The sequence below is a fragment of the Apteryx mantelli genome, chromosome 7, assembly GCF_036417845.1.
Source record: "Apteryx mantelli isolate bAptMan1 chromosome 7, bAptMan1.hap1, whole genome shotgun sequence".
In the NCBI taxonomy this organism is placed as follows: domain Eukaryota; kingdom Metazoa; phylum Chordata; class Aves; order Apterygiformes; family Apterygidae; genus Apteryx; species Apteryx mantelli.
In genome coordinates this window covers 35852674-35874240 of record NC_089984.1, presented here as the reverse complement: position 1 = coordinate 35874240, position 21567 = coordinate 35852674, and the positions used below count along the sequence as shown (strand labels likewise).

The 21567-nt window shown below is 43.6% G+C and overlaps 1 protein-coding gene and 1 long non-coding RNA gene across 4 annotated transcripts in view; one reads left to right on the top strand and one right to left on the bottom strand.

The window, feature by feature from the left end:
* The window catches only part of FHIP2A (FHF complex subunit HOOK interacting protein 2A), a 36025-nt gene extending 27860 nt beyond the window's left edge, over positions 1-8165 (bottom strand). Inside the window, exon 1 of the mRNA XM_067300284.1 lies at positions 8048-8165. Coding sequence (XP_067156385.1) covers positions 8048-8092 — 45 coding nt within the window. The 5' untranslated portion in view covers positions 8093-8165. The remainder of the gene's footprint in view (positions 1-8047) is intronic.
* Positions 8166-8479: 314 nt separating this feature from the next.
* Positions 8480-21007, top strand: LOC106489506 (uncharacterized). Of its 3 annotated transcripts, none has more exons than XR_010884755.1 (4): positions 8480-9443; positions 9854-9992; positions 10533-10618; positions 19894-21007. It is a non-coding gene; the product is annotated as an uncharacterized lncRNA (long non-coding RNA). The 3 variants fall into 3 exon arrangements; XR_010884756.1 differs by lacking the exon at positions 19894-21007 and having other exon boundaries at positions 8480-8598; positions 9352-9443; positions 10533-12035; XR_010884757.1 differs by lacking the exon at positions 19894-21007 and adding an exon at positions 11780-12035.
* Positions 21008-21567: the final 560 nt, after the last annotated feature.

Genomic DNA, 21567 nt, shown 5'->3' with positions numbered 1-21567 from the left:
TGAATTTTATCTTACACGTTGAACAAAACTGCCAGCAGGCTAGTGCTACAATCTTTATTCTATGTTCCTTTACCTTTAGCAAGGACTCTATACATTATTCATGGCATGAGCCTCATGCCATACTGACTGGCTCGAGAACATCACTAATGATTTCTGTGCTGTTTCTATGATCAGACAACCTACTCGAAGCAATACAAGCAATTGATCATACAGGAAAGTAGCACTATAAATGAGATTTTGATTTGTTTAGATTTCAGATTTTTGTCCTTTAGGAGACAAATCATGTTCTTTTGCATCTGCTCTTGATGCCATCTCCCTTTCGATATACGCTGTTCTCCTCTCTCCTTCTGCTCCCTTAAACATACTGTTTAGCGCCTCGCACAGTTCCTGCCAAGATGTTTTTTTCCTATTAGCTGCAACTTTTAAAAAGAGATCTTTGTTTCCTTCTTTCTGCACAGCAGCACTATCCCCAGAGCTGACAAGCTATTCCCCTTCCTTGTAACAAATAAATTGCTTATTTCTTTTCTGAAACGAGAAGGCTAGCAACTTGGGATGGTCGGTTGTGTGTGGCTGGCATCCAGCAATAACATACTGCAAGAATGAAGCACAGACTCCCATCCAGACAACCGAAAGTACTTGCTCCTTCCTCACCTAATGGTGCTCTCTGGGCTCTATGGCCCATCAGACCCTGGGCACACAGGACTGTTACACCACAGGCAGCGGGTGAAAACCGAGAGGGCCATGACCGCTTTACCACTCTGCTCTCCAGAGCACCTTAAAAAAGCTGCGGGAAGCAGTGAATTTGTGAGAACAATATGAAACGTGCAGATCTGCTAAAATCAAGAATCCGAGAGTGACAATCCCCACAGCTCAACAGATACTAGGATCTGTTATTACTGAGGCCTGATTCTGTATGTTTGAGGGTTTTTTTTGAAGAATGGAGTCCCTAAGTCATTCTTTTAAACTCAATCCTAAAATAAAAGATTATCACTTGAAGCCATGACAGTAGCAATGCGATCATAGGGCAAAAAAAAAAAGAACCACCCCACACAGAACTAGGCATGCCCATGTTAGAAGAACAAAGTCGAGCCGTCCCCCAAAGCGACGGGCTCCAGCCCTGCAGAAGCTACAGATCTCACATTTGAGATTAATAATTCTGAATTCCCCTAGTATCTCCTCAGGGCCTAAACAGCGCTGAGCTGCCTAAGCTCTTGGACAAAGAGAAGCAGAGGGCTCAAACTTTCGTTTACTCTGTATCATGTAGTGCTGGTCTCTTTGAAAAAGCCTTGGAAGTTTTCTACATTTTTTTTCCTTGGATTTAATGACATTTAAGTTTATCTTGGTAAAGATGTAAAGCCCCGTATGCGAACGGCATGCCACGTCCTGGTAAGCAAGTGGAATTCTAGTTGTTACTGACCTTTCACACACGGGACTTTGAAACGCAAGACTGAAAAAGTAGTGGTGCTCGGTAACTATCTATGCCTGTATCTTGCGGTGAAATGTGCCCTCGCAAATGCCACCTAGGCAATCACATTTATATTGTTTATCCATTCCCTGATACTCTGTGGACTGATTAAGTCATTCATATTTCCATGGCTGGGCACTGAGAGCAACACTTCAGCACACCAGCTACCACAGAATATCAGGACACCTGTCACCGTGGACAAAACTAATTTATTTTACTATTAAGTTTATTAGGTTACTGAAATTCAGAAGAGTAACCGAAGAAACCGAAGCCCAAGAACAAAGATATTTTGTATCACGTCACACTTGCTGTAGCTGTGTATTTCAAGCAATGTAATGATCATTTTGCATCTTTCTATAATAAAACTATACTGAACACTCAATTTTGATTCATGAATGGCTCAGAGACCACTCCCGAGGAATACCAGGCTTTTCAGACCACATTACTTCCAAAGTAACACACAGCAGATAAAAATAAAAATTTATCCATGACTGATATGATTTTGCTCTCCACTTCTGTTCTAGGGTCATCTGTTTTGAGACGAATTTAGTGCCTCTGAGCAGCGCCAGGAAAAGGATTTCACCTTTCAACACCGTCAATAATTTACCCGCAGAGATAGAGCAGCGTCACGGCCGTTCTCCCGCCCCCCCCCCCCCCCCAAGCACCTCGAGGGACTGCTCTCAGAGGGGAGAGGGTAGTTCAGGGACAACTCCTGCCCTTTCTAATTAAAATACTCAGTGATTTCACAGCTTTGTCTGACCAAGGACTGCAAGACCTGTGCCAGCCTCGGAGCTCCTGAGATCCTTTGCTCACTGTCTCTAGAGTTCAGAACGTTGTTTCCAGACACTTTCCTATCCTGCTTTAAATAAAGTGCTTTCTTTAGCTTCACAAATGGTTTAGTGTTTACAAAACATAGAAAAGGGATGAGAAGAACATACTGAGGAGTGAATATGTGATAAAGCAAGGCAGCATCCTACAAGCAAATCTTTCTGTTTACCTTCTCTTTTTAAAAAGCAGTTTTTGCACTGACAGAAGGTGCCAGACTGATGTCCCAGGCTCTGAACATTAATATATGTTAGGTTATGTGATTAAAAGTTAATCTCCCTAAACACAAAGGAGCAGAGGACCAACGCCAGGCAGAGGAACCCCAGTAACCTCATCCATGCCCTGGAGCACCCAACCCAGCTCTTCCCAGGCCGGCCAGCACACTTGCCTGGTTCACGCGCAGTGCCTACCCCTGCAGTATGTCTGTTTTCTTAAACTATGTTTCTACTTATTTTCCTGGGTGAGGACACTCTGTGTTCTTTGCACATGTGTGTGTATGGTGACACACACGGGTGTTCGGGGTACGGACCCATATGTACAGGGTCATAGGAGATCGTGTGCCAGGGGCACCAGCAACTTGAGAGACCGGAACCTGCGCGTGCTACTGGCAGGTGTGTGTGTTGGTGCATGTAATCGCTAGCAAACGTCAGGTTAGATGCAAGCTCCCAAACACTTGGTTGACATGCTTTAACCCTACTAGGACAGGTCATTCTAGGATGCAGTTGTAGTTCCTAACTTAGGATGAATTATTAACCGCCAGAAGAAATTAAATATGTATTGTGGTTGCCAATCTGAATAATCATTCTTTTCTAAAAGCACTTGTATGCATGATTCTGAAGCAAAAGAGAATTCACTGTGATTTCTATTAATTACTGCCATTTGACTAATTTGAAGAAATTATCTTAAAAGTGCAGTTACTTTCTCTCAGTTATATTCATCCATTTTGATGTAATTACATATGTTCTTACCAATTTTGAGCCACTGATTCCTAATTTCAAAGTAAAGTTCTCCTCCGGGGGAAAAAAAATCTCAAAGATTGCAGTGTGGGTGTAGGTATCAAATAGCCAAAACTCACTGAATGCTACTAAAAACAGCCCATTAGAGCACACATTGATTAGCTTATTCCATCTGGTCCCCAGTTGCAGCAGTCAAGCTTCCTGGGAGTGAGTGAATGAGTGTTCTCATTTGCTAGCTAAACTTTAACACACGTTGCCGATATCATTCTGGATAACAACACTCATGATCGAACCTCATCCCTTCCAGGAAGACTGTTGTTCTCAAGAGAACTATAAATCTTTGATCAAAACTATAGTCTGCTAATTACAAAATCTGTCTAAAATACATTTCTATGCAGTTTCCAAAAGCATACAGAATTTCTGTTTAGCCAGAAAAAAAAATCAAGATCAAAGAAACCTACAAACATTCAGTATTTAACAAAAATTTCTTTATGCCTTTAAAAAATAGCATCACATTTTTCATATATGCTTTTCAGAAGTGCAACTCAGAGCTAACAAGAATGGAGACAACAACTTAAGTTGGTGATATCCCTCAGTATCATTTGGACAAGATCACAAAGTAAAGAAAACAGTGTAAGAAAGAATAACAGGTACTGGTTGGTCAGATGCCAGAGTAAAAAGAGGAAGCTGAGTCAAAAAGGAAGTAAATGGAAGTGCCTGCTCACTGCCCTTACTGCTAATTGAAGCAAGGAAAACCTACAACAGTCACTTGGTATTTTACTGTCCTACTGCTCTCCTTGTGTGAATGCTTGCCCCAAGGGAAGGTCTGAAAAAGGACTAATGCTTGATGGTTTATTTTATTTCTTCAGTTGATGAATGCACAGAGTTTGTAACAGTCATTGACTTCAAGAGTAAAATTAAGACTGCATGTGTTTGCAAGCCATACATTAAATTCTATCCTTATAATTTTTAATAATAGCACAATGGTAAAACAATCAGTAATGTGAGGTGAATGCATCAAACTAAAGTGGGTTCAAGAAGAATAAATCTTGTTCTGAGTAGTTAGGCAATTAGGGATTTTGGAGCAATAATCCATAACAAATGACTTTGTTCCTTTCAAAGCTCAGTTTTGCCTCAAAACACAAACAGAAAAGAAGCTAGTTTAAAACAACTAAGATACCAGCGTAAGATACATAGTGGAATGATAGGCTTGTAAAGAGAGGTACCATAAATGTAAACTCCTACATCTAATGCCACTCCCAGACGTCACTAGAGGGATGCAAATAATCTTGTTTGACAGCAAAATTCAAAGCAATCCAAATCACAATTTTCCTGCTCAAGGTGCACAGCTCAAAAAGTCTTTTTGAATTCACTATGGAAAAGAAACCATCTTATGGAAGCTCAAATCACACACAAACAAACATCCTTTAAACACCGAGTGACCATTTCATAGACGAGCGATTTTCTCTAGGGAAACATGAGTGAAGAATACAAGATAAGAGAAAAAATAAGTCTAACTTGAAGCTTTCTTATTGCACACTACAGTTTATATCTTCCTGAGATTGCAGCACTCCTGTGATACTTTGGGAATAAAAGTATATGAGAAATACATACCTAAGCCAAACATCTCAGGGATAAGCCAAACAGAAGCTGTCGTGGATTCATTAATATTAACCCCATAAAATAACATTTCTATTCTGTCCTAAAGTAACATAACATAACAGAGCAAAGACTGCAGTCCCCTCCAGCATTATCACCAACCCACCCAATACAACTGAAAGACACCTTTGTCCTTAGCCGGTTCCACTGCAACTCCATACTATACTACAGATCACTACCACTCTGTCAGAACAATGTATCCCTCAGTGGTGCTTTCTCATCCGGAGGCTACACTTTTTTGTACAGAGATCTGGAAAAGGTAAATATACCTGAGATACTGGCAGGATTCACACATGATAAGCGGTTATAAAAATTAGGATTCAGTTATAATAAAAAACAAGAAATACAGAGATATCCCACACTTGGATAACTTAGGCAGAAAAGACTGAATTATCCACAATAAGAGAAAGTCTTAAAGGAAAGCAGCTGGTCCCTCATCACAGTCCTCTCATGAAGGCAGTTAGCTAAAGAGCAGTACCTTCAAAACAAACGACCCGTACTACACTGCCAACCTTTGGATCTCCTTGCCACAGCTGCGAGAGTTGGCATATCGAAGGTAAGATAACAAGGGTGAACAACTATTATCCAATAACGTATAAACTCGTATTGTTTAAATACATATCTCTGAAGTCCTTTGCCTGTAGGCCCTGAGGCAGGGCAGGAGCGTTACATAAGTGATGCGCAGGGGAAATGACAGGGCAGAAGGGCTATCTGAACAATTCTAATTTAAAGTAGTCCTATCAAGGGAAGTTAAGCCTAGCCATGTCTTCTAGTGTATTTAAGTGCCCAACTCTGCTGAAAACTGTTCAGCTGCAACTGAATTCCTGTGGGAGTTAGGCACGCAAAACCTTTGAGAATTTAGATCTTAGTTACCCGTTCAGTTGATGATACAGAGCCCATCTGAGGCTGCCAGAGCTATACTTGCTCTGCAGCAATAACAGCAATTCAAAATGATACTCTGAATTCTCTAGGTTCTAAAAACAGCAGGCAGTATTAAGATGAACTTAAGTAATATTTACAATTTATACCAGTTTTCATTTTGTAGCTAAGCTGAACAGCCCACACACTTAAACAGAGAATGAAGCAATGATTGAAAGTCAAGATCAGCCCTAGAACTGGTTAAAAGAAGTTTCTATTTCTCAGTCTTATGTTTGAATTACTAGGTTATAAATTTCCTTTAGATAAAGCAAAAATCATTCTTAATATCCTCCTGCTTTTGTGATTCCTCATTTCATTCTTCATGTGTGGTGCTCAATATTTGTCTCAAACCTGTAAATACCATTTAGCATTGCATTTACTATCAAGAAGTCCATCACGGTGGTGTTAGCAGGGTGAGGCAATTCTAAAAGGGACACCAAAATTGAGCAAGGATGTGCAGAATGTTGGCCCACAGCAGTCACTTGCAAAAGGATGTTTATCTTTTTTTTTTTTTAATTAAAAAAGATTGCCTAATCCCTATTATTTATTTTTACTTTTATTCTTGTCCATCCAACTCATTGATTTTTCCTAGTTTTTTATAGATCTGAAATAAATGCATTTCCTTTTGTTTAGTTTTTGTGTACCACCAGTGATGTAAGCATAGTTCTAAAAATACCTTCAGATATCTTGAATTGGTAGCCCTGAAAGAATAACTTTTCTTCCACTCTTGCATCACTTAGTCATCTGTTCTTATTCAAAATATGGCACAGCCCACCTTAACAAGATTTCTTTAATCAGGCGGCCACTAATATCTGTTTACCTTCCAATGAAAGTGCTGTTGATTGAAGCTACTTGTATGTGATCACAGACAGGTTTCAAATAAATCATTTCATCATTATTTAAAACATCGTTTCTTTTAAATTGCCACTCTGCCACTGAAAGAGCAAACTAGGACGTAGAACCTACAAATAATAGAGGCTTAATTTTAGCATCTGAATAGTCTTGCTGAAGATTATAGAACTGCAGGCATGGATAAAGTTAAGCATATGCTTAAATATTTGCAGCATTTTGGACTACATTTATATATATAAAGGATGCACCTCACACAAGACATTAATTGACATGCAGCCTCCTTTTTGAACCATTAGGAAATTCTGAATTTTCCTTCAATACCTTCTACGTTCATTTCCAATAAAATTTCACTGCCAGTTTTTACACCTAACCAAAGTTGTACCTCTTCAAACTCAATCTTGTAGATGTCTTGGCCCACTGAAAAAGCTGGTGCTGAAAGCTAGATACATTTCTATCAGGCCCCCATTTCATTGAAAAACAAACAAAAATAAATCATGTAGACAGTAAATGAGTCTTGATAAACAGGCAGCTAAATGCGGCCTATGGAAATCGCAGCTTTAGGAACAGGCCCTGCTGCTTTCCTTGCCCCAGAGCAGCAACGGGCACAGATGTCTTACCCCCCTCCCCCCGAAATCTCATTAAACACATACAGCTCCAAGCCACCCTGGCTTGCTTTTCGCCCTGCCCAATTAAGAGAGAAACCCCTGTGATAGAAAGCACCACTCTGGGAGCCCGTGCAGCACGCGGAGGCGCCGGGGCCGCCGGCCACAGGCGCTCCCGGGCCCCGGGCGCTTCACCTCCGCCGCTCCCGGCGGCGCCCGGCACCCAAGGCGGCTTTTCGCTGGGGCGGCCGGCGGCGCCGCACAGGCCCGGGGGCGGCCGCAGCGCCCGGCCTGTCGCGGGGCGCAGGCGGGCTGGCTCGGCCCGGCTCGGCTCGGCTCGGCTCGGCTCAGCTCGGCCCGGCCCGCCGCGGCCTGGGCGCTGACCGCTGCCTCACCCGGGCGCAGAGCGGGGCGGCCGCCGGCCATGCCCGAGGCCCGGGCGGACTCGGCCCCGGCCCTAGCCCCGGCCTCGGCCTCCGCTTCGCCGCCCGCGGCGGAGGCGAGCGGGGCCCGGCGGCGCCCGGGGGGCGGGCGGGTACCGCGGCTCGGCGGTGGCAGCGGGGCCCTCGCCGCCGCCGCGCCGCCAGCGCTGCCGCGGCAGCAGGCCCGAGCGGCGGCGAGGAGGGTGAAGGGGAAGGGGCGCCGCGGCGATGGGCGACGGCAGCGAGCCGAGCCCCGCCGCCCCCCGCCGCACCGCCCCGCTCCGCGGCGGCAGCTAGGCCCGGCGCGGATCCCCGGCGCGGCGTGGCCGGGCCCGCCGGCGGCCTTACCGCCTCCACGGCGTGCTGCAGGATGGAGGTGAACTTGGAGAACATCCTGTCCCGCGACTGGAGCAGCCGCTGCCGGGAGGACCGCGAGAGCTCCTCGATCCGCCGCCGCCGCTCCAGGGTGAGGGCTGCATGCGGGCCTGGCCGGGGCGGTGGGGCGGGCAGCCGCCGGCGCTGCCTCCTGCTCCGCGGCCGACACCGTGGCACTGACACCGCCGGCTGCGGCGCCGGCTGCCGCGGCGCCGGGTGTCCGCCCCGGCTCGGCCTGCAGGGGCCGCCACCCCCCGCGCCTGGAGCGGCCGGCGGCGCCGCGGGAGGCCCGGCCCGGCCCGGCCCGGCCCGGCCCGGCCTGGCCTAGCGCGGCCCGGCGCGGCGCCCCCCCCCCCCGCCCCGGGCGAGGGCCGCCGGGGGCGCCGCCCGCGCGGGTCGCCGCCTCGCTGGAGCCTGAGCCGACGGAGCGAGCGGCCCCGGAGCCTGCGCTGGGGCTGCGGCGGGGCTGCGGCGTCCCGGGCCCGGCCCGGCGAGGGGCTGCGGCCGTGCGTCTCCGCCGCGGGGTGCGGGGATCCCCTCGCCCCCGGCCACGGCATCCCACGGACGCGGCGCTGCGTCCGCCGCGCTCCGATAAGCTGCTCCGGGTGTCCCGGGCCAGCCCCGCCATCGGCAGGCGGCCCCTGGGCGAGGAGGGAAGGCAGGCGAGGGGAGCGGGGCGCTGACCGCCCCGCCGCGCTGCCCACGGGCCTGTCGTGCAGCCCCGAGCAGTGTCCCGGCCTTCACGGCGCCGGCTGGTGACGGCGGGGAGGCTGCCTCTGCGCCCTCGCTTGCCCCCGTGCAGGGGGCCGGAGGCCCGACCGCTGTTCCCTGCGGCCGTCGGGATCCCTCAGCGTCTGCCCGGGCCACGAGAGGCCCCCGGGAAACAAGCAGCCGGGCTGTCCGCGAAGCGGGCACGGTGTGACCAAGCGGGGCCGGGCCTGCAGGCTGGGGCCGAGCGCGGGGCCTGGCTGCCCCGAGCTCTGAGGAGGGGGCTCGCCGCCCCGTTCTGGGTGCCGGCCCCGTGGGCAGGCTGGCAGCGTGCGCTGGCACAGCGGGCAGCTGCTCCCTGCTGTGGTGACACGAATAGAAAGTCAGTGACATCCCGTTGCTGGGTGACAGGCCGGGTTGGGCTGCCGGCGTGGTCCTGGCTGCCTGCAGACCCTCTGGGGCTTGCAGCCTCCTGTAGGGGGAGAGGGCTCGTAGCTGCGTGTAACTGTTCCACCACTGTTTTCTCCGGGGGGACTGATGCTATGGGCCTATTATTCTTCTCTTTCAAGGAGACAAAGGGTGTCTTCCTTTACCTCCAAGCTGGATACTTCAGAGAAAAAGATCACCCCTACCGTTCCCCCAAGACACAGGAAAACCAGAGGTAGGGTAGGATGGGCAGCCTTTGTAGGAGTGGCTGGTGGGCACTGTGATATTTGGGAAACAGCTGCCGTTCACGGGATAGTGTTTGGGCACTGGGCAAATGGGGGTAGGGGGAGCAGGATCGATTTGGACACTGGGGAAGCCAAATGAAATGTTGGGAAGGTGACAAGCAGGTATGGGAAGAGCAACCTGTAGTTGCAGATGGGCAAAGTTTTCTCTAATGAATTCCAGCTTTCTCATATGCTAGGAGCAGGCAGAGGGAGACAAATCAAAAGACAGGACAAACTACTATTTAATTGCTATGTTTTAAACTGTTTTTTGGGAAGTCTGACTAGGACTGTTGATCTTGTGACAGAGTCTTACTCATGATTCTGGTATACCAACTGTTGTTACTGCCTTCATGCTTTGCAGGCATAGAGACCTACAATCAAAGCACTATATAGAAGTAAATACTAGCTGTATATGGACATCTTTGCCAAAGTGGTTGAGGAGCAGAGCTAGCTACTTCCTTTTCAGAATCCAGCTATATCAAATAACATAGCTTTAGAAGGTAATATATATATTTTTAATACTGCTTATTTTGTGTTCATCGAGTTATATTCTGTAGCTATTCTTAGGATAGTGAATTCTCTATGTGGGTATAATATGATGGAAAGTTTGTCCCGCCCCTGCATTTAGGCAATAAATCCATTGGATGGATGCTGCATTTGGAAGGGGTCTGTATTCAGTACTTTAAGATAAAAAGTTCTCTTGGACTCTGTCAATGTGCTCTAGGAGGCAAAACCTTCTTCAGATGCGTTTAAGAGGGGTATTTACTATGATTTTGCCATACATCTAAATGTATTACTAATAATTAAATATATTTTAATATAGGAAGTACAGTTTGAGGGCTAGATCTGGGCTGCTTATATTGTTTGCATTGCAGATGTAAGCTCTTCTTTCTTTAAAAGAAGAAAAACAAATGACTGGAGATGTAGGTTTGAATGCAACGTGTTGCCAACAGGTGGGCTGAGTAGTAGTATACTTCTTCTCCCATCCATGGTAGGATTCATACCATATTAATGGGGACCTTCCCATTCTCTCACTGTAGATTTCCTGTTTTGGAGCTTGCATCATTTCTGAAGAAAATGTGGATCTAAGGCACATATACTTGACTAAGGTGTCTAGGAGAACATGGTAATTTCAAATGCTCTTTGCAACCCGTTTGTTCTTGCAAAAATGTGTTTTGGGGTATGTCTTGACCTTCTCATCTCTGAGCAACAAAATGAATAAAGAAACAGCTGATCAGTTAGGTATCATGAAGATATAAAAAGGAGACTGTTTTATAACAGTGAGAGTATTCCTAAGTGTCCCTCACAATTTGTGAAATCACAAATTGCTTCTGCACAGATGGTAAAGCAAAGCTTTTCTAATGTTTGAGGGCCTCTTATTATTCTATGAGTGCCTGATACACATGAAAACAGTTTTTAAAACAGAACATTTTAGTGTGCAAAATTCAGTTTTTGGTCATGCAGGTGACTTCCTATTAGCGTGCCTCAATTTTAAATGCCTTGCAGTAAAGAAAGCAATGAAAGTATCGCAGTTACATGATTATCATAAGCCTATTACACATAACAAATTGAGTTAGTGTGAATAATTCTGCATTTACTCACCAATATATTGAGCTTGAATTTGTAGCCATACTGCAGAATCCAGTCTATGGTGCATATACGTATTGCATATTGTAGGTATGTGTGGGTTTTTCTATATACTCTCCTAAAATAGTCTCAAATCTATCAGATTTGAGATACTAGACAAATACTAGCAGACCAATATTTCTGTAGTAATATTTCTATAAATAATGGGGAGGAGGGAAATGATTTAATCGATGCCAGTGCAAAAAAACTCAACTGAAATTATATTCTGTTTGGATCCTTGATGTTCTCATTGGAGATAATTCAGTTATGGACAGAGTACCAATGTCGTATCGTGCAGCAATACATTTTTGCCTGCTCACGCTTGATATTGTTTCCCCTGAAATAAACACAGGTATTACTACCTATTTTAATATATTAAGAATGTAACCTGTCTGTGTTATGTTTGTAGGCAAGGTAGTTGTTGGTTTGTGAGTTTGGGGTTTCTTTTTTTTGGTGACACATGCAGTACTTTCATGTTTTGCTTGAATGTGAGTTAAGACACAGCTTGAAAGTCAGGGTATTTAAATTGATAGAGTGCTTTTGGGAACTAACTTTTCTCCTTACAAATTAATGAAATTGGCTAGATTAAATCAATTTAAATGGAGTGAGACAGTGAAATAATGTGCTAGTCTTTCTATCCGAAAATCTCTATGCTATGTAGATTGATGGCAACAGGCCAGTCTTTAATGGATATATTTGTCAGCATTACAAAAGAACTTCCTGCAGTCTGGACTTTTGCTTCAGGGAGGTTCAGGATTTGGAAGGTACGTTGTTGTACCCCAGATGAAAACATGCCAGTAGAGCTGTGCATAATATCTGTTTATATTTTGCACAGGAATTTATTTTGTCTCATAATAATCAGATTGATATTTATGTTTGCAGTGACTACTTGGATGAAATAAAGAATGAAATGTTAGAAGCTCATCATGATCTCTGCTTTGGGGGAGGGCTAAATCTTCATACCCTTTTGATTCTGGGCTTTATGGCAGAAAGCAAGTGTTCTGTGTATCAGTTACCAAACAGCATGCGCTGGGATTGAAGTCCTAACTACAGGTCTCCTAAATTTAATCATCTTCTATCATGAATTTTCTGGTTGTCTATGCTATAAGCTTCAGGCAACACCTCCCTCCTTGCTGCTTCGCTAGTAGCACCATGTAGTCAGCTCATGCTGTATTTCTTTAAATCACATTTTTCAGACATTTCCTGGTCTTAACATCCTTCTCCACATCTGCCCATCTACTTTTTGTGTAGAGATACTCATTTGTCTTCTGGTGGGTTACAAATATCCTAGTCATTAGTCTATTGTCTAATTGCTTACCAGTCATACCCGCAGGTTCCTCTTTACTTCATCACTCATTGCTACTGTTGAAGACAGAATACTGGGCTAGATATTCTTGCCCAACAGGGTATTTCTTATGTTCGTACTTCAGTTATGCTGTCTTTACAGCATTGTTTTAGCTTACGTAATGGATCCTAAAGGATACCTCAAGGAGGTCAGAAGTACATATTATCAGTGAAATGTGACATTTATTTTTCAAACATGTCATGTCTTCCTCAAATTTCTGTTCTACTGCGGGTCTTCTGTTCCAAGCTTTCCTCTATAAATATATGAATTTTCTGTCATGTGGTATCTGCAAATATTAATATATCATAAATTATTGAGACTAGTTAAAATACTCTCAAATATGATCTGTTGGCACTTAGCCATTTTCAATGAAGTATGCAGGTTAACATGACCACCGGTTTACTTGTTCTTGTGGTACTGGAAGCTGAAGCAAAGTGATTGAGCATAAACTTCTAGGTTTATGCTATATTGCAACTGCAATCACTGAAAGAGCTTAATGTAGTGTAAGTATAAATAAAACTGGAACTTTCCCCAAAATAACAGGAAAAAAAAATAATTGAGCGCTCCAGCTGCTATAGATTGGCTCCCTCAATCATTTGCCTCTACCTGCAGAGACAGAAGTCTAGCAAGCAGAATCTGCGTGCATTTCAGGGGCTTAGTCTTGGCCCTGTTAAGAGATTCCTCAGTAATTTTAAGATCAGCTCCAACTGTATGTATTTACTTTCTAATGTGTAATAAGATTTCTTTGCTACTTGTGTCTTTGGATTTAGGGCTGTAATCTGTTAATCCCCAAAATATCATCAGATAATCTGTTTAATCATGAGCAAATGCTGATCTGGATAGTCAATAGAATGTAAATCATGCAAAGTAATTCAGGCTGGTTTACTGCTATGGAAGTTTAGAAACTGTCAACATATCTCTTTTACTGTTAGTCCACAATTAAGAGTACGTTTTTGTCTGAGTTTCAGTTCAGATATCTTTGTTCTGAGGCATAACTGAAATCTTTCGTGGTGTTTGATACAGAATTTTGGCATTGTAAAAAGTCTTAATTCTGAAGCAACTATCTAAAATGTTTATGATGTGAAGTATTTGGTAGTGGCTTCATAATTAATATTAAATTATTAATGGTAGAACAAGTATCTAGAAAGACTCAAATCTTAGTGTCATAAAACTCTCTAGTGTTCACTATCTATAGAGTTATGTGACAAAAGTCCAGGGATGTTCTTTAATAGTTAATATGTAGTGGTTATTATAATGTAGTTCCTGTAGCCAGGAAAATGGTGAGTATCTCTTGTGAGTTTATTTCACAGCTTGTTAATAGAAACTGTTCTCAGCAGCAGAGGTCATCAATGACCTGATTTTACCTATATTGCATACTTCTCTCAGACATTAAGCAACAAGGTTCAAAGAAATCTCTTATCTTTCTTTAAGGAAAAAGAAAAGAATAACCCTGTGAATCCTGTGTAAATGAACTAGTATACCAAATAGTAATGTTACCTCTGGGCTCAACTGTTGCATGTTACTTGGCTTGTAAAAGCTTTGGGTACTACACACAACAGCCCCATCACCTTAGCACTTCACTGTCTCTGTTGGTTTTCCAAGGATGTTTTCAGCTACAGGACTAGTTTGGGTTTACTAAGACATTGACTCGTCCCTGAGGCCATCACATCCCACATGATATTTACATCTTTGGGACAATTAAACCCTAATGTATTTAGGGAGAGGCGTGGGTTCAAAGACAGGCCCTTCTTGGGAACTCCAGCCAGGTTCTTCTACGCTTCCTGAATAAGTGCAATTACCACACACATCCCCATTACACTCTTTTACCTATAGGTGAGGATAGAGGGAGTCATCTTACTAATTCTAGTTAGAATTTCATGCTCAGAACTGTACTCTGAGCCAAAGTGCTTTCTTAGAACAAGCGCGTACAATTGCACTTCTTTGCTCTGTGCTTCTGAGTCATTAGCCCTGTAGGAAAGAGCATCTGCAGTTGGATGAGGCCTTTAATGAACTGAGCTAGAGCCCCTACCAGCAACAAGCAAAGAAAGTGAAATCCGAAGTAGACCCAGGGTCATTCAGAAATGTTTCTGTTGCTCATCTCTCAGGCTGCTTTGGACTAGTTTGGCATTCAGTCTGCACGTTGGGAAATGCTGAAGTAAGCAGATCTGTGTTGGCAATATGCCTGATATAATGGAGCCTGTTCCTGGTCAGATCTTTGAGTGGTGCTGTAATACACTTTCTTTGATTCCTGCCTGGCAGCTCATGTGTCCAAATTAAGTATTTCCATTTTTTGGGGGGGTTTTATGTTCAGAAGCTGTTATCCCCAGTCTCTAGGTATCTTGGGAATTCTCAGGTGGTGTCATATCAGGCTGTTATTCACACTTGGTGTGCTTGACTGCTGAAATCAGAAGTGTGCAGTCCAGCTAGGTTCTATGCTTCGTTAACATATATTTTATGTTTTTAATCTTTACACCTGAAATATTTAAGGACAGTATTTCCTTATCGTTGTAAGAGTGATTCTTTTTTCTTTTTTAATGGGAATTTCTTAACCATGTCTGAATAATTGAAATATAGGAAGGACAGCTATCGTTAACCATTGTTATGGCTTAATAGCGGAAAAACTATGAGTACCAATATATTTGTTTACTTGGGTTTCTACACAGCTGGCATATATATCCCTGTTTCTGGCCTGTTTGTTTTGATATTTATTATAGAACATTTTTTTCTGTGTTTCCTCCAAGCTCTCCAGCAGCAATACCCAGGGAACAGAAAACCAATCGTTATATACAGCATTACATGTACACTATGTAGAAATTCTGTGTTTGGAAATAGAAGTCTGGTAATAGCATCGATGAGTTTCCATGAGCTGTTGAACATGTGCTTTCTGTCCTAGTGCTAGATCTTAGCCTGCAGAGGGCAGCCCGACCTAGTATTTTACTTCAGCAGCCTGCTGAGCAGGAGAGTTCAGTAATGTGCTGGCATCTCTAGCTATTACTGTGGTGTTGTGAGAATAAACAACAGAGTATTGGGGGGAATTAGTATCAGTCCTAAACTGAAATGGATTCAAAAGTGGACAAAAAGACCCCCCAAAACTCTTGACTAAACCTTTTGATATTTTTTTTCTTTAAAAGCGTATTGAAAGAATAAAATTACATGAGAAAACTCAGCTGAGCCTGAGCTTTAAGTACATGTCGGTTTCTTGGTAGATATCAGCAGGTAAGAGAAAGGAAAATATCTACAGACTACAGGTACCTGCATGTATTGGACAAGACTAACTGGAGAAGAGAATTGTTTTTCTCTTACTCCAAATCTCTTCAGGAGTCTTTTGAGATCCATTTAAGCTACTGTTAACAGGACTGTAAGAGTGTGCCTTTGGTTGAGTGGCCTGTGTCCTTTTCCTGGTCTGTCCTGAGCCCTTGTGAAACAAACATCACAAATTCAAGGGGATTTTGTTGGCCAGTGTGTGTCCATGCACAGATGTGTGCCTTATCTGTAAAACCAATCAGTGCAGGTGGGGTACCAGGGGCTGCTATCCTGATATAGTTTGACAAGGAACAGGGCATTTGGTTCCTGAAAAAGAGCCAGTACTTTGTGTCTCTCAAATCAAATTGCATCCAGCAGCTGATTAAGGAGTAAGCTTGATGTGCTCTGAAGGAAGTCCTGTCTGCTTCTATATTTTTCAGCCAGAGGGCCCTGCAATATAGTCTTCAGTGTAGAAAATAAGTATAAAGAAAAAGAGCATCTGAGGAATTAAGACAGCACTGGTCTGAAATCCAGGAGTACAGGAAGAAACCTAAGTATCTGTTATGAACAGATATTAAATTACTCACTGATGCACTTTTACATTGATTTAGATGATTAGTTTCTTTGGGTCTGAACTCTCTACCCCACATATGCATGGCTGTTCACAGCCAGAGTTTGGTTTGGTTCATTTTAACTGTTGGTGAATTTTTGATTCTGATTCCTAAAACCTTCTCCATGTATAGGAATCCTGAGAGATTTTCATTCTGGTTTATTCATAATATTCTTTGCTATTCTTGCTATGTTTTCATAAACATCCTTTGTAATGTGAACTTTGACCAAGGAAATAGCTGTCGCAGTTTACACTGATAGGATGATGTAAAAGATACACTATGTAAAAATGCTAGCACATTTAACCAACATGTCATAGAGAACTATTTATTGTATGCTTATTAAAATCCTCTCTTGTTTTAGAAATGTAAAGGTGTGCAGCAGAAGAGAGAAATAATTACTTGGACTTGTATCCTTCTTGCTTTATGATCTTTAGAGAAGGCTTAGAATAATGCTCTTTGTTTTTAAAAACAAAATCGAAAAACAGAATGAACAGACATGCACACGCAGCCTTTCTTGGTTGTGTTGGGTTTCGTTTGGCTTCTGAGGCTCTGAAGAACACTTACTTCCTGATTCCCTTATCTGTCCTAAAACAATGATGCCTAGAAACAGTTTTAGAAGCAAAGCCAAAATTCTCCTGTGGTCCTTTGATTTCAACAGTTGCAGCTTTTAGAAAAATATCTCCTATTGCAAAACACCTGATTAAATCATAAGACATAGCAATACTGTAGGTTTTGTTCCTTTTTTAGTATGACTGCTATAGATCTGCTTTTCCTAAGAAATGAGCTAGAGGAATTACAGTGGAACGTATGATTAAAAGCTTTAAAAAAAACCCTGTAGTTTCTAATATTCTTCAGCGTTCCAGTATTAGTTCAATGAAATACAGTTAAGTAGCTTATTCAGGCCATTTTCTTTGCCCACAAAAATTTTATAGTTTATAAAGATTTTTCCTTTGTTCTAAAAAAACCCAAAAAACCCCACCTAATTTCTGTCATGATGATCTGATTTACAAGAGGGACACGTGTTGTGCAAAGAAAGGTATGTGCTGACTGACCGGTTAGCTGCACCAAACAAAGGTGTAATGTTGATTTCTACCTGCTTTTTCCTCAGCAAGTGCACTAAGGCATTCTCTCCTGGTTTTAATGAAAAATTAATTTGCATGCAACTGATGCGATCTTAATTGTGTTTAAAATTATCATCCTACTCTGATATTTGACAAAATGGTTCAAAAGTGATGAGGGACAGACAGTGGAATTTATAAACTTCATTTTCCTAGGAATCCATGCTAAAAATAGTCTTTTCTTTTTTGAAGAGGTGGGGTCAGGGTGGGCAGAAGGGCGAGGACTGCAGGGTTTGGTATCAGCAAACCATTGGAAAGCCAAAGCACAGAACTTGAGGTGATGTACTACACATATATGGCATATGACAAAGATGACACACTGTCTGGCATTAGGTATATGGGTCTTGGTCCAAAACTTATTGGAAAAACAAAAGGAGAGGATCTCACCTGTGTTACTGGGCAGCTCATGAATGGCACAATGTATTGCCTGTAAGAGTTCCAGTAAAAATGATTAATGTTTTCACATTTCAAACCTACCTAGTCCAGCCGTCATTGGATTAGCTGGACTTTATCATTCTTCTAAGAATTTTCTCTTTGTCTAAACAAAATTTACTTAATGAATGGAAAATTAAATCTTTTATGTTAGTGGCTAAGTGACAGCAAGGTATGTTGTGCAAAGAATACAGTCTAATATATAGGGTACTTCACTAGGAAGATGCAGGTCCTATTCTTTGCTCTGAAATAAATTTTCCATGTGACCTTAGACAACATACTTAGCTCTTTAAGGGTATTTAGGCATCTGAAAATATCAACAGGGGATTTTAAAACACCTTTTGGTTGGTAAAATACTTTTAATCTGTTTAGGCACCTCTAAAAAATCCCTGGGTGCCTGTTTGCATCTCTCAAAGCCCAAATGTTGACCTTAATGGAGCTTTTCCCAGTATCTAATTTGAGTTAGAAGCCAGGACTGTCTTTATAGTCAACAGGAAAGTGTAGCAGTTGGATCTTGTTCCTCAGTTGACTAATTCAGAAGCCTCAGGTAGATGCCTGCAATAAAACAGTGTCAATCACGAATCCTTAATGGACTTCTAAGGCAGTCAGGAGATGGCTCAGTCAATTGAACAGCTCAACAGGTTGCTCCTGCTCGAAAGAAGCATTTTTTTTTTCCCTCTCGTGGTCACCTGTCTCTCCTCACCCCTTCCTGACTGGGCAGTTCTGCGCTCCCCTTTTGATAGCTCCAGTGTTTATCTCGACATTTGGTTTCTTTGTCTATCCTTTAGTCTCCTTAGCTGGTAGAAAACTAACCCCACAAAAAGAATATTGAGCAATTCTCTGCTGATTAAGGAGCTAAAGCAGTTCGTTGAGGGTCAGACCGGTGGTGATGCTGGTGCAGTGAAGGGAGCAGGAGCACGTGGCTTGGAGTAGAAGAAAAGGGAGTACATAGGAGAGCACGTGACCAACCCTTTCAGGAGCAGCAGCAAACTGTTGGATTTGCTCATCCATTTTGTCTTGTAACATTTCATATTTAAGTATCTGACTTCTTCATTTCAAAAATAGGGATAATGGTATTTACCTTTCTCTCAGTACCTCCCTTTTCCACCTTCTGCTTTCTCTTCAGTTCCTTTTCACATTCCCTAAGTATTGGCAGGATATGAGACAGCAAGTGCTGAAGCTAATTCAGCTACGCGCGTGCTGACTGCCCGACTGGTGCTTGTGGCTAATGAAGACGTGGCCTCCAGAACTGCTAACTGTTGAGCGCCCACTACAGCTTTTCTCCTAGGTTTTAATTTCTCTCTTAGGTACTAATTTATACAAAACTTGTAAGGATGTAGTGTTTCTGAGTTCTGTCTTTTAGTCAAATTTGATTGAATTCTCCAACAGCAAATCCTAAAATGGCTGGAGGGGACTTGGTGGACAGACAGAAAAATATAACTATCAGCCTCAATTCCTTAGGAGAGCAGGCTAAAAAGCTCTTTTTAATAAATGGGTACTGTGTCTGGTCCATTTTGGTGTTCCCTGATCTGCTTATCTCTTGAACTTCTCTGCCTTAGAGACTTTACACAGTGAATAGAATAAATTCTTTTTTGTACTATACAAAACAAAGTTACAAATGCTTTTTCCCTTCCTACTTCCTAGCAGTATAAAGAAAGGAAATTATTAATTAAAAGGCTAACTTCTGCATGTTCCTGAACTTTCTTTTTAATGCCATCTATTAAATATCACACAGGAGAACCCTTGATAACGTTAGTCAGAAACTCACTGAAGGAAGTGCACAGGAAATGACTCAATTAAAAATACAAAACGCTGTCACTACATTGACTGAGGAAAACCTTGGCTCTTTTGGTACAAGAAGGAAAACTTGAGTTGTTTGCAAGTGGAAAACTTTACTCATTTCAAAAAACAAGACAGGGAAAGGAACTGTTTTTCAAATGGATGTCAGATCAGTAACTAGGGATAATGCCAACAGGAGTTGGGAGAGAGAAGAAGAATTTAATATTTTTTTTCATTCCTGCTGCAGGATTCAGAAACATTTGCCATGGGCAAGGAAACAGAGTGACATAATGAATGTGATTGAACTCAAGTGTGGACAGCAATGGGGGAACACATGGCCAACAGAGCTGGATATGACTAAAAGTCATTGCTGCATGTGAGCACGAACACAGTATCACAGGAACAGATATGCTAATTCATTTTATGTACATATGTCATCTGTTGAGGATGGATGTGTGTGTTACCACTGTGCTGCTGCTTCCATGTTTTCTTGCACATATACACTCCCTACTCAGTTAACATGATGTGATAGGTGACCAGCATAAGAGCAGTGCCAGAGTTAGTCTCAGATAAAGCAGATGATATATTAGCTAGGCTGCACTTCCAGACTGCGTTGGGAACATGTTTGATATTCGTATCTGTTACTAGCATCCATGTCTACTCTGTGGACTTAGTGTGATGCAATCTCTATTACCTCCCTCAGATACCAAGATTTTGGTAACTGTTTTGTCGATAGAAAAATCCTGTAGGATTCTTGATAATAAGATGCATTGTGTGTGGTACAGCAGAGTGGAGGAGAGTGACTCAGTCTCTCCTGTCATTTTGTTTGCCTGCTGGCTCCTCAGTGACCGTAGATTGTGCTTTCTAGCTCTTAGTTCATAGTTGCCCATTCTGAAATTGATGAGTCCGCTCTAAGATTTTAATTTCACTATACTGATGTGCTATTCTAACCTGTAATTCTTGATAAACTGGATTGTTGTTTTGCTTAACTCTTGCCAGCATCTAATAAGCTGGTGGCATAGGGTTTTTTTTAGTGTGGCTTGGAACTATTTGGCCCCATTAAATTGGAGGCTAGAGCTACAGTGTGGCGGGGTGTCCACTGGCTACTAACCTGGTTCTTCAGTGCTTTGCAGCTGGTTGCTTGCTGCTCTTACTAAGGTGCCGGGAGGAAGCAGAGTCTTCTTCTGTATGTTAATGACAAGATTGTTTTGCAGCCAAAATTGTTATCGTTTCTGTGTTTATATACTATTTACATACAGATATGCTGATGTATAGTTACTATGCTCTGTTGTTCAGTGGGCGAATTTCAAACTGAGCCACAGACTTCACTGTCAGGTAATAAACTAAGTTAGTTGAATTACTGTCGAATAGTACTGTCAGTGCCCTTAGAAGAAGATTAATCATCTATCCGCCAGTTTAAGGAGCAGAAGCTCTGGCACCGCTCTCTCTAGCAGCGTAAGGTCTGACAGTGCTTTCTCCTCCATTGCTTTTACTGCCCACGTGAATCTTCCCAAGAGCATCGCCCTGCGATGAAGCACGCATTGCACAGAGCATGGGAAATCTCCCTGTAGCAGAAGTGAACATCGCCGTAGTCACTGCCCCCCCGAAGGAGCAGGCGACGGGCGCCGCTCCTGCCGCACGGTCACGCCTCGCCTCACCCTTGCCGGGGCGCGCGCGGCGACGCGGCGGCCCCGGCAGCTCGGCATCGCCGCCCGCCCGCAGCCCCGCGCCGCACCGCACCGCACCGCACCGCGGCGGGCGGAGGGAGGGAGGGAGCGCGGGGGGCGGCGCGGACCCGCCCGGCCCAGCCCAGCCCGGCCCGGCCCGGCCCAGCGCGCCCCGCCCGCCCGCCCCCCGCGTTGGCCGCGGCGGCGGTGAGGGCGCAGGGCGGTGCGGGCCGTGCGCCGCCGCTCCGCGCCCC